The 13,027-nt window shown below is 40.4% G+C and overlaps 1 protein-coding gene across 1 annotated transcript; it reads right to left on the bottom strand.

Moving 5' to 3' along the window:
• Positions 1 to 1,008: 1,008 nt before the first annotated feature.
• Positions 1,009 to 10,375, bottom strand: LOC118606907. Its single transcript, XM_036226287.1, has 3 exons — positions 10,238 to 10,375; positions 5,902 to 6,222; positions 1,009 to 1,199 (listed from the first exon to the last, which is right to left on the bottom strand). Exons 1-3 carry the CDS (start codon positions 10,373 to 10,375, stop codon positions 1,011 to 1,013), a joined length of 648 nt encoding a protein of 215 aa, XP_036082180.1. The 3' UTR covers positions 1,009 to 1,010.
• Between the last annotated feature and the right edge of the window lie 2,652 nt (positions 10,376 to 13,027).

Below are 13,027 nucleotides of genomic sequence, written 5' to 3'. Positions count from 1 at the left end.
CACTTTCTCTTCTGCCTGTATTCTGCCTAAACTGTGGATAATCAGAGGCGCTTTGGATTCTGAATTCTGCTGCAACAAAAATCATTTATTTTTTTTTTTAAATTTGCCATGGAGATACTTCAGTTATGGATTATGCATGGCATATTCCAACTAGGGTAAAAGTGCTTTATATGTGCCGTATAGCATAATTTATAGTGATAGCGTAGTGTGCCATATTTACAACTTAATTGTACCAACTTGATCTTTAGAACTCATTGAAATACAAGGAAAGTATGATTTAACTATCATTAGAATTTAGCTTGGATTTCTGACACATTCATGAAGAGTTAAAAACTACAAATGTACATTTTTAAAAAGAAAAAATCATTTGATCTTTTAAGCAAAGTTTATATGTATCCAATCACAAAATAGTATTATAGAAGAACCAAATATAGGGAAAAAATGGTTTTAGTTCACTACTGTGGCCATTATGAAATACAAGACAGTAGGTCACTTCTCTTGTTGCAGAGTAAAAACAGCTTATTACAACCTCTCTTGGGTTAGTACATGAAATGCAAAAATATATTTTTTGATGAAAAATGACTGGGAATCATCTCCTTGAAAAATTTCTAAAAAGTATCCTCAACATCATAAACTACAGGAAAATAACTTGTGGAAAATGAAAATCCCACAAGGAAAATTCTTTCCTTTGTTGTTCTCTCTACCTCTAATAATGTGAAGACTTGACATTGAACATTGCAATGACTTATGGACGACCTCAAAGGTTGATGAAAAATAATAATCTGCAATTTTGTGGAGGCAAGCATCAGAATCTCAAATATTATTGTCTGAGAACAAATCACTTGATTAGTGAGTGGGCCCAGTCATCTACCTGATATTTACATCTAGACTATGGTTCTCTATCAAAACTGCAAAAATCCTTCAAAGAAATAATAACTTTGTTTCTTTGTGAAAAATGGCCCTGAAAGAAAGTCAACTGCTAGAGTAGTGTTAAAAGGCGATGGCATTTATTAATTTGCATGATTATATTTAGAGAATTGCATGATTGTATTTATATTTAGATTATAATTAGATGCATGACGTTGAAGGCCTGTTGATATACGTGCAAATTTGAAGATTCCCTGGGTAGGCAGGCATTTCTTTGCAGACTGGCACGTAACTTCTTTGAACAGAGATGGGAAGATACTTTCTAGTTTCACCTGTTGGTTAGAAAAAAAAAAGAAACTGTTATATTACTATGATCTTTTGAGGAGCAAGCACTTTTAGAAATCAAATGTACTGTGTAACTAACTGCTAGGGTCTGAGATTTCTATTTGGCAGCAAAAACTCTCTTGGGTCCATGAAGTGGTTGCTTTCCCCTAAATTTTGCTTTAAAAAAATCCGCTGTAGTTGACCTCATTGTTCAGCATTCTGCAGCTGAGAAAGGGCTTATTGTTGTCAGCTGAGCATTCCATATAGTAATCACAATAATCCCAGAATTTTACAAGCCACAGAATTATGGTGGCTCCTTAGCATGGTATCATCAGGCTGTTGATGGGTGAAGAACTGATGCCATCTTTAATGTTCATTCCCCATACCCTCTACCTGGGAATGTTGATAGACATGTTAGGTTCTAACTGGAGCACTAAAAGTTGAATCACTTATTATTCTGCACATGCTCCTTACTGGTAGTCAGTGAAATACAGACGAGAATACCTTATCCAGGATACGAATATGACGACAACATGGCAAGATGTCAGGCATCTCCAGAGATCTTAGATGTTTGGCCTATTGCCATTTGAGAGATGGCCTCTAATTTTCATTTGGCCTTCATGAGGCTGTTGAAAAAAATTATTTGCACGACTGGTTCTAGCTGTAAGTTTTAATGGTTGTCTTGGAAAGATGGTAGCATTGTAGAGCTGGGCTTGTAGATTCTGAGAATCTTAGCTGCCTCAGAAAAACTCAAGGAAACTTAATTTCCAGACTTGGAAAAGATCCATTTTTTTTTTTGAATCACTTGTTTAGCCTTGTTGCCTTGAGTCAAATAAAGTGAGTTACTCTTTATGAAGTATGAACAATGCCAGAAACACATCATTAAAATGTTAATTTAATTTGGCCTATCGAAGTAAGAATCCAGACAGTTTGGTTCACCTATAACTGACTGAGATTAATGATACTGTTTTGATCTGGAATAATTCTGGTCATGTGAATGAAAGTTCCAAGGCAAGGAGATTGAGCGTAGTTATGTAGACTCACTACCTTTTCCGTAGGTTCTGGACCAAAGTATTAAATGTGCTTTCATCAGAGTTGTTGATTTTGTACTTTTAGCAGATCTTAAATTCACTTTTAGGAGAAAGATACAGGTTAAAATCTATTTGACTAATAGTTTAACTTTGTGACCATGGGTTTTTCATTTGTTCTTCACTTCCCCACCAGCTCCTCTGAACAGAAATGGGGAGATCTTTCTCCAATGCTATGACCTTATTTTGCAAATCACTACCAGTTCCATAGTAGAAGTTAAAACTTTGCAGGTTCAGATATCACAAGAGTACTTTTTTTCCTATTTGCCAAGATAAAATCCCAACTTATGGCTTGGAACCATACTGTAAAATATAAATAACATCTTAATGAGCACTGCAGAGAACTGTGTGCTGGGCCAGTTGCCTACCACTGAAGGGCTGGGTTTAAGTGTGCCTTGGGTCATAATGAAACTAGTTTGGTGGTCTTAGCCTCCCAATTGACATTTTCCCACACTAGAAACCCAGCACAGGAGTTCATGGAATTCCCTACCAAAGACAATTGCAGTTCTGCCCAAAACCAGAACTGGAGTGTGGATGGGATACCCTGGAGGAGAAGCTAGAGGAGAAGCAACAGGGAGCCCTTTAATCCTAAATTAAACTCCTGCCTAGATTTAGGAGGAAGAGGGAAGGGGTAAAATAATTGCACGTGTTTTTTTTTTTTTTTTAATTTCTGTCTATATTCTATAATTTCAAATATGATCTAAAGACATTTCCTTGTTTTCATTGCCTTCACTGTCCATATTCTTGACTCCATGAGAATACATTTTCCAAAAACATTGGCTAAAAGCAGCTCCAGATTCCATATGAACTGTTTGTATCTTTCTTACCTCTTCCTGATTCCAAGTTCATCTGCTCTAACTAGCTATAGCTCACCTACCCCTTAATTCAGGCATAGTCCCTGTTCCTACACGGAGCCCTCTGTAGTGACAAGTGCATACCTTCATCTCTTGTTTTTTGTACTTGTCCATAAGGAACGGTTAATGCCTAATCATATGTATCTGGTAATCAAATTTCCTATTACTGTTCTATTTGACTGATGGGAAATATAAGTGAACACCTAAAAAATAGAGAGAGAAAAAAAAAAAAAAAAACTCCAAACACAAGAAGCTACATTCCTGGCATGATTATATTTCAACAAAGAGGATTCTTTGGTCCTTTCTTCTTTTGGAAAAAGACACTGGCTCTAAATCTCTTAATAATTCTACCTGATTTAAATCTGACTTTAATCCTGAATGATAAATTAAGATTCTGTATCTTTTCACCCTGCTTTTTGGAGTAATTTGTCTAACCCAACACCTGCATAAATAGATCCTCTAAGTATTTCAAAGACATTCCTTTTGGGCATGGTAGTAGCATCAGCAACAAGAAGAGCAAATGGTGCCACCTCCCACCCCACCGGGGACAACGCCCTGACCTGTGGTTGCATTTAGAGACCCACTCGCTGAAGGAAGGACACCTGATCGCTCTGATTATATGAAAAGTTCCCTGGACAGCCACTACAGGCCTCCTCTTACAGTATTCCCAATCTCTCAAAGTCCTCCCACAAAAAAATTCTTAGAGGAAGAAAACATCGTCCCTAGGAGAATCCCAGGTAGCCAGCCAGAAGGAGAAATCCTGAGGTTTGTCCCAGCACACTACTTTCCTGTAGCAGGGTAATGTGCCTTTCCTGGAGCCAGGCCGACTTTGCCCTAAGGTTACATTTCCACACAAAGAAGCCTTTAAGGGTGCTGCTGCTGGCCTCCACACTGGAGGTTTATGTCTGTCAATCTTGGGGGGTGGGGAGGGGGAAGAGGCCATAATAAAACTGCAGGAGCCAGCAGTGGGGAATTACAACTCTAGGATCAGTGGAGGTCTGCCTCACAGTCCTGCTAGATGCTGAGCATTGGCCTAAGGACTGAGAACAATAAAGCGGAAGGAATTTAAGTCAATTGGCTGCTGGATTCCATTAGCAGGACTCAGAGAAGGGGGAGCTTGCTGAGAGTGGTGCACTGATTCTTGGCCACTGCCATTGTGCCAACCTGCTGGGTGATCCAGAGTCTGAAGAATGAGAAAAGTTCACCTAGTCAAACAGGCCTGCAGACAACCAAGTTGGAGGCTGTATGTGCGGCAGACACTGCAACTCCAAGTGTAACTCAGCTGATTTATAGTTAATAAGAACGAATATTAATTAAGGCCTCAGCAAGTGACTATGATAGGCAGAAAAACAGGAAATACGTGAGAAGGTGGACCAAAATATTTTGCAGAGACATGAAGAAAAATAAAGGTGGTAGCATCTGAAAGCAAAGAAAAGAGAGGCATGGGAAGCCACCAAGTAAATCTGACTGGTTCGGGGGTTGAGAGGAACAAGTGGTTAACGGAGCTGAGAATAGAGAGAGCATCACTGCCACCTGTCCAGCAGCTCTGCAGCCCTCATTTGGCAGCGTAGGCCTGATGCCTGCATGGAAGGCTTGCTGGACCCAGCTCCAGAGCTTCCTAAAATATCCTTGAGCCTGATGCAATATCACTTTGTGATGGCACCGCATTGCGATGTGGTGACGAGATAACCTGGTAATGTGGAAGAAGAGCCTTTTATGTCTCCATGTGATTGTGTCTGAGAGAGGCCAAGTGAGCTGAGCATTTACAATGGAGATTGGGTATGTTGGAAGGGTAAACTCTCTGATACGGAAGGACAGAGTTCCCATCAGCCTACCTCAGACTATGGAGGCTGGGTACCTGGGGAGGGCTCAGTCAGGAGATGGAGACTTACAAGAACAACCCCAAGGGGCCCATCAGCAGTCCACCCCGCACTCTAAAAAGCAGAGCTGAAGAAGGACTATGCTAAAACCAGCCTTAATCCTGGAAATAGCAGCAGAAAGAACAGGGTAGTTTCTCCAAGAGTATGTCCTCTGGGCAAACAAGGAGTTGGACTGGGGAAAGGAAGAGAAGGCAGGCCTAATCTGGAGAAAGCCACTGGGAGCCACCAAGAGTTGGCAGCACTATCAAGGTTTGGCTTAAGACTCCAAATGAAAAACAATGTGCCTAGCTCTAGGCAAGCCCCTGTTCTGCATAATGATTGAATTTTGAAATGTGAATTAAACCTTGCGAAGGACTGCAACTCTTTCTCCCTCCCCCAGGCCATTCTACCATTCTTAGAGGGTGAGTGATGGGTCAGAGGAAGGTTTAAAATGTTTGCCCTTATACCAAAAAGTAGAAGCTGTCAACCACTTCTCCCGCCATCCCCTCCCCCAATGCTCAAAGTGTTCAAAACTAAAAGCTGCAGCATCTTTTCGGCAAGTAATCAGCACAAGTTGAAAGGCACATGCTGTTGCATTTCTGATCAGATTGTATGTTAAGCAGGAAAATCCGCCCCCCCCCCCTTTTGGGGGGCTAAATGCATGTCTGTTTAAAGAAGCCACCAGGCAGTGCCTCTCACTTTGTCTTGGCAGGGCACAACCATCAGACGAAGTGGGAGGAAGAAACATTAACTTCAACAGCTGTTTCTTGACCCCGGCTGTCAGTCTTCCCAAGAATAAATTTTGGAGAGTCCTATTTGAAACAAAGAGGGAGTTTTGGGGGGAGAGAAAAGTTGGTTGGCTCCAAGGCGGCCGCCCAAAGAAGCAAGGAACACGATGTTTGTAGTTACCACGCAGCCTGCAAGCCTCAGCCGGGTGCAGAGATGGAGCAAAGTAACTTGAAAGCTCTCCTCTCGGCGCCCTGTGCCTGCAGCTCCCCCCCCTAACGCGCGCCCAGATCCAGCGCCGGTGGTAAGAGCCGTAGCTCGACTACAGTAATTCCCCAGCTCGGGCGGCTTGAAACTGCTCGGGCTGAATAGCATTTGCTGTTCCGTCCTGCGGCCGCCTCCCGCCGCTGCTGCCGCGCTCCCTGCAAAGCAGCTCTCATTATCCCGGAAGTTGTGCTGACACAGTCTCGCTGCCACCAGAAGTTTGTCAACATCAAACTTCTCCTGTGTGGGGTACGTTCACCTTCCACGAGTATTTAATCGAGCCAACAAGCAAACAAACAAACCCAAATAAACCTGCCCGTGATGTCATGGTGTTTGGTTTTTTTTTTTTTTTTTTGGCTTTCCTGGAAGCCTGAGGCTGTTAGGAATTTGCTGGTGGGCGCGGAGAGCGCCGGTGGGTTTCTGGGGGGAGATAAAGGATGGCCCCCTGGAAAGGAAGTGGGGAAGGGGCTGTGTAGGGGCAAGTGGGCGGTTGGTGATGGGCACAGGGGAGCGGGGGAGGGGCCTGGGACTGGAGTGCAGTGTACTGGTCCTGCAGCCTGTTGGCTGCCGAGGGTTTGCAGGATGCACCGACAGGGGCGAAGATTGTTGATTTGCGTCCCCCGACCCCTCATTAAAGGTTACCTGAAGTGGTGGCGAGGCAAAGCCGAAGGCGCGCGTGTACTGGCGACAGGGGGTGGGTGGTGGGTGGGGGGAGGCTGTCTACACTCCTGCAGGACATTTGTACAGAAACCTCAGGGATCTTCCGGAATAAAGGGCATTAGAGTCATAAACTGTATTTCGAGGCTTCAACTGCAACATAAAAGAAATCCTTGCTTTTGAGGACAGGGATGTCATTACCAACTTTTCTGTTTTTAATAGGTCTTTTCTGATATCTTGATTATACCATTAGGTCTAAACTTAACTGATTTCCTTTCCTAAGCTAGCTTTCCGGGTTTAGTTCAATAGCTGCTACCCAATTTGGGCGTTTGTGGTTTCCAGTTGCTCCTCGCGCTTGGATGCTCCTGCTGCCCTCCCAGACCCCCAGTGTTGGGGGACTCTTGATTAACACTTTACATTTTATACTTTCATGCAGACACGTTCAGTCCCGCTCACACTGCCGGACGGACAAGGCCTGACTTGCAGAGTTGTGACCTTAGCCATTCATGAAGTAATACCACTGGGGGGCCACAGGTTTTCACGGAGGACCTAGAACACCAACATTAACTTTGTCTAGTTTGGAAGGCCGCATACTGCATTCAGACCTCGGAAATCAGAGACAGGGTTGCGGTGTTCCCCATGAAAAGTCAAGGCAGATATGGATGGCTGAGAGAGTTCACTACCCCTAAAGTGGCCAACCCAAAGCATGATCTCTTGAATTGGAAATCTGTCCGCTGGTGGGTGCAGCAAAATTCTTCTCTACTTTTCAACAATAAGTCAAAGTGAATAAACATCTCTGAAGAGAATGCTACCTATTATCTCACTATGATGTTGTGAGGGTGGGGAGGCAGGTGCTAAATTTACTTTTCTTGTTGGTCATCTGTTAGTAACCATGTTTTTAGAAAAATTATGTCAGTAGTCATGTATCTTTGATAAAAAGAAGCAAGCTGCTTTCCCCTATTTTTCAAACTGCCCTGAACAGGAAAATTGTACTAGTCTTAAGGAGCTAGTTTACTTTATACACAAAACCAAAAAGCCAAAAACAAAATCTAAAGGAAAGCCACTGAGGTGTTTCTCAGGGACTAGACAGTACTTTTAACAAACACAAATCAAATAGATTCAAATACAGTTATAGAGTAGGCAGTCCTTTAAATAAATAAATAAATAAATCCACACAAAGAGATGTATTTTCTTGAAAGTTTAGCTGTTTGCTATAGTTAATTTTCCCTTTGCCCATACCCTTAATATTTCCCTGAATTATTCAGACTTCTTTAGGTGGTATTTTAATTTTCACGTATTTATTTTCTCCTCAGAAAGTACTAATCAACACTGTTATACCTCAGTGTGGACATGAATCAAGAAGAACATGTGGAGGGTTCCATTTCCAACTCCATGTACATGAATTATTTGCCCTGGTTGTTAATCTGTCCTAGTGTGGAGAGCCTGATTTACAAAGGCTGGAGGACTTCTGTAGAGCACAGTATCATATGGTTACTATGGCTGGGCTTATTTACAAATAAACTAGTTTGCATTTCTGTGCACTATTTCCTGGTGCACAAGGATCATTTTCGGAGTTTTCAGTTTCTAGTCCCGGAATGGGAGCTGTAAACATGAGGAAACAATTTCTTGTTACAGTGATGTGAGCTCTATGCTCATCTGGATTTAGTTACTTCATAAGGTAAATATCGCTAAATGTGCACTGGGATCTTTGGGGATCTAAGGTGCTGGACGAGTGAAAATAGTCTGCTGTGAAATCCTAAAGAATGTCAAACAACCAAATACGTTTGCAGAGCTAATTGGGTCAACTGTGGTACTCTTTTAAGTGGAAATTAATTTGAGCATTTAAAAAAAAAGTATTTTCAGTTTACTTTTGGTTACATTTAGGTTATTTTAGTCACTATAATTTTTAGAATTTTACCTCGGGAATTCAATTGAAACAAACCCTTCTGAAAAACATAGACCCTTCTACAAAGACTGTCCTCTACTAGAAACATAGGTTTCGAATTTCATGCTATTACATTTTAGATAATAAAATTCTTGTAATTATTTTTATTTAAAGGTAAAATATCTGTACAGATAATGGCCAAAGCTAACCAAACTGCTTTTAAAAATAATGAATATTAATGAAGTTCATGAATAGCACAATACTGCCCCTGCCTGCCTCAGGAAAACAAATGTATTGACTTCATTTTCCTAAAATAACAACTCTTAGTTACTAAAGGTTAAAATAATTTTATTGCTAAAAAGATTGTACATAATGCAATTTTGGCAATTCATTAAACTAGCCCCTTTACTAGATTTAGATCTCTTTCCTGAAATCAAGCCTATATTATCTTTTTATTTATCTGACTGCTATTTCTTTTTATTAATTTCCATCTCAAGACATTTTGTTATCATTATTTTGAGTTCTCCTCCCTTGTTATTTTAGTAGCTCATGTGAATGACTCAGGACTTTCAGGATTTCATTTATATTTGGTATATAGATAATGGCATCGTTAGTCAGCGCTTCCATTCATCTAAATTTGTCTGTGGGTATTGGAAGCTGCCTATGAAATTTTCCAATGAAAGAGACAAACAGATATCCATCAAGTGGCCCCACCCACTTCAACCTTAGTTTGTATGATGTGTAAATGTTTGTGTATATTTCTTCTATGAAAATGGGTTATTTTTTGATCTGGACATCTGCCTGCTAAGGCAAGTTTCCCAGGCAGATCACTGATTGGCATTAGATTAAATTTGTAAAATTTAACACCAAATGAATGAATGACAAAAGAAAAGAAATAGAATATAAAATTACATAATGGCAGAATCTATTTTTTTAAGATGCTCTAAAGATTTGAAGATTCTACAGTTTTACTTCAAATGAATTTGTAATGAGAAAGGTAAAATCATTTCAAATAAGCCAGGAAATTTGGGTCAAAACGAAAGCAGTTCTGAGAAAGAGAGAAGTGTTTCTGCTTCCCATAGTTCTGATTGGGATTTTCTATTAGAAAATTATATACATATGATTATAGGTACAGAAAAAAATACATGTTATACACACACACACACACACACACACTATACTACATTATAGTCTGGGGTCCTACTTGTTTCCCTTCTTCATTTTTAATAATCAGTCCAATCTCTAGTGCTATTTGGTAGGTGAATGTGTTTATTAGAACTTGATGCCCATTTTAATCTGAGATTACTTTGACTGCACGTGGAATCTATTGCTGTTTTATAACATATAACATGTTTTTACATGTTTAAGAGTACTGCTGCTACTGAAAAAAATTTGTGTTGATATTATAATGAATTTATGTGTTTAGCTAAAAAGTATCGTATGCTAAGATTAGACAGTAAATATTCTAAAATCCTAAATAGGTTAGTAAACCCCTGATAATAATTGCTAGTTTATGGATAAAAATTTTTTTAACATTTTTATACTGCATAGAAGTGCATTTTGTTGTTTTATTTCCCCCTAAAGTTATTATAGAATTTCTTTGACCATAAGAATATTAAAGAAAAGTTCATCATTTGAACTTATTTGATTTGGAAATGCTTTGGAGTAAAGCTAATCTTTATACTCAGGACTACATATTGCAATTTCACTTACCATTATCCATGACAGGATGTTTAATTTTACTCTTGTGACCCAAAGAATTTCTAGTGACTTGTTAAAAGTGTAATGTGGAAAGTCGCTCCAGTTCCTTGTGAATGTGAGAATTTGATCAATAGTGCTCTTAATGACCATGGCTTATTATATAATGAGATGTGAAAAAGAAGCTGTTTACTAAACTGTGGGTCTAAAGTTTAGAGTATCTTTTGATTGTGGCTGTAGTCAAAGGCATCATGGCAATTACATTTAGCATTCAATATGTTTTTTGGTCCACTGGTGCTTTTCTTTCCAAATTTGCTGTATGTGAAGGTACAAATGAGATTGTTCTAACTGCCTATTCTGCACACTAAACTTGCTTTTTAGAAACCAGACTGGGCACCTCTTTCTGTTTACATATCCAAACAAAGAATCCTAAATTAGAAAAAAATCTGGCTCTCTTGCTTTTAATTTTAAAAACAAAGCATTATTTTTTTTTATGTATAGATTTATATTGAAGGGCTAACTGCCTTTTTTTTAGGGGGAAAGAGCAGCCTTGGTTTTGTTAATAAAAAATACTAACCCAGCTTGGAACTACTATTGGGAATTAGATATGGAAAGGTTTAAGCTGTTCTGACTTAAATTTTCAGATATGTAACATATGTGATGGCCACCCACCTAGTGGTTAAACAGTATGTTTACTTTCCTACAATTTTCTGAACCCATTCGACTTTGGAGATTTAAATATGGCATAAATCTCTGTGCTTGTTGGTGTGGGAAGGCTACCCTAGCAGGAGCCGCCAGCACTGACTCCTGACCTGTCATTCTTTTCTCCAGCTGGCTGGGTGGTTCATTCTCCCTTCCACACACTTGGCTCTTCCTGTCCCTTCAGACCATCTTCCTGTGGTGTACCCTCCTAGGGCCTGTCTGGAGCACCCAGAAGGCAGCTGCTGAATGGCTGTATAATATCCAAGGGTATAGTTTGATAAGTTCAGCCTTCACATGCAAGCTCTTAGGGGCTATAATTAGCTGTGATTTTTTCCCCCTTCCTTCTGAAAGTCTATATTTAGCCAAAGGATCTTAAGGTTGGAGAGGTTCTAGAAGAGTCCTGTAGGCTGAAACTGCATTCGGGTTCTGATTCCTGAAGAATCCATGGCCCTAAAGGTCCTTTAAAATGGTTTATGATCACTTGAGGCTTCTGAAGGAATCCCTAAATGCCTTTCCAAGTCCCAGCACCCTCCCTTCTCATTCAGGCAGTCCTTGCAACCACACTCGGCCCATTCCCTTAACAAGGGCATGAAGAATCTTTTGGGTAGCCTTGGAAAAATGACAAGGATGGATGTTTCTCATCCCACTGTTCCAAGGAGAAGATTGGAGGACAGGCAGCTAAAGGGACAGATACCCAGTGCAGACACTTGACAACTCCTGGGCAGAGGGCCAAGCACTGGGCCAAGCACTGGGCGCAGCTCCAGAGACCAGGCCCATGCCCAGGGCACTCAATGGTTTAAAGCTGGCACGAAAAGAACACTCCTGCCGGCAGGAAACTGAGTTGAACAGATTGGGAAAGAGCAAAAACAGGCTGCCCAGGAGGCTGTCTCCCCAGCCTAGAGTTTCCAGTCAACATTGACAACCAGGGTAGAGCAGATTCTGAGTTTCCTCCTGGGCTGCTGGTGGGGGTGGGACTGAGTTCAGGGAGTGTGCTGTGCACAAGGACCCAGCATGGCAAGACACAGAGGAAAGGTCTGCTGTAAGGAAAGGGCCATGGAGAAACCCTGCGACAGGCTTCCCAGGTCAGCTTTGTCTAGGCTCTGGAATGCCCTCTGAAAGTGAGTTCTGATGCTTTATAATTTCTGTAAAATGTTAGAACTTCCTTGCCCCAGAAGTTTATTTGAGAGAGTAAATAAAGAAAAATGTTCTTAGCCTCTTATTTTATTTCTCCTATTTAGTGCTTACCCTGTTTATAAAAAAGAGACAAATCGAAGACTGTGATCCATCCCTCTCATGTTGCTAGAGTATACTTATATTTTTGATATGTTAAACCACTGGGGTTATTTCTTAGTGACTAAAAGTTGGGAAGTCAGTCTTACTTCCCTATTCCTAGAGAAAGGCAAAATAATTCTGAGTTTTATAGAGGATTCTGGACCCTGGGGAACCCAGGCATTGTGTTGGAGCCAAGAGAACAAGAGAATTAACCTTTGGATTTGCAGAAATCCAAATGGGCTTCAGGTTAATAGTAAGGGATTTTAGCTGCTGGCTCATGTAATTAACAGAAGAAAAAACAAAACGAGAAAAACATGTTTTTCCTCCTCTCTTTAAGTAAGACATGACAGTAAAATTCAGTAGTCACCTTAGACCTCCTGAACTAGCATCTTAGATGGGAAGGGGAGGAATATGCTCAGAAATCTGAAGTTTTAGCAAGTCGCACAAGTGATTTTTACGTATGCTGAACTGTGAGAACTACAGCCACACAGCCTAAGAATAATGTCATGCTTCTGTTATTCCAAATCATAAAGGCAAATAAAGACTTCATTTAAAATCATTTCTCTGTTATTTTGGAAGCATTGTAATCATTTTTGTGGCATAATTCCCTTCCTACTTGCCTTCACCTAGGAATTTTACACTGACTAATACTTGGAAGCGATGGATTACTGAGAGGTTTTAATCTGGGCATGAATAATCCTGATAGTTAAAAAAAAAAAAAAAAGAAAGAAAAGAAAGAAAAAATTATGTTTACTTTTCTAAGTGCTTAGATACAGTAACTCCATTTTAAAGATGGTGAAACTTGGGCATAGAGAGGTCAGACAAATTTCC

This window comes from Rousettus aegyptiacus, unplaced genomic scaffold, assembly GCF_014176215.1.
Source record: "Rousettus aegyptiacus isolate mRouAeg1 unplaced genomic scaffold, mRouAeg1.p scaffold_m13_p_8, whole genome shotgun sequence".
Lineage (NCBI taxonomy): Eukaryota > Metazoa > Chordata > Mammalia > Chiroptera > Pteropodidae > Rousettus > Rousettus aegyptiacus.
The sequence above is the reverse complement of the archived record's forward strand: the minus strand, read 5'-3'. Positions and strand labels throughout refer to the sequence as shown.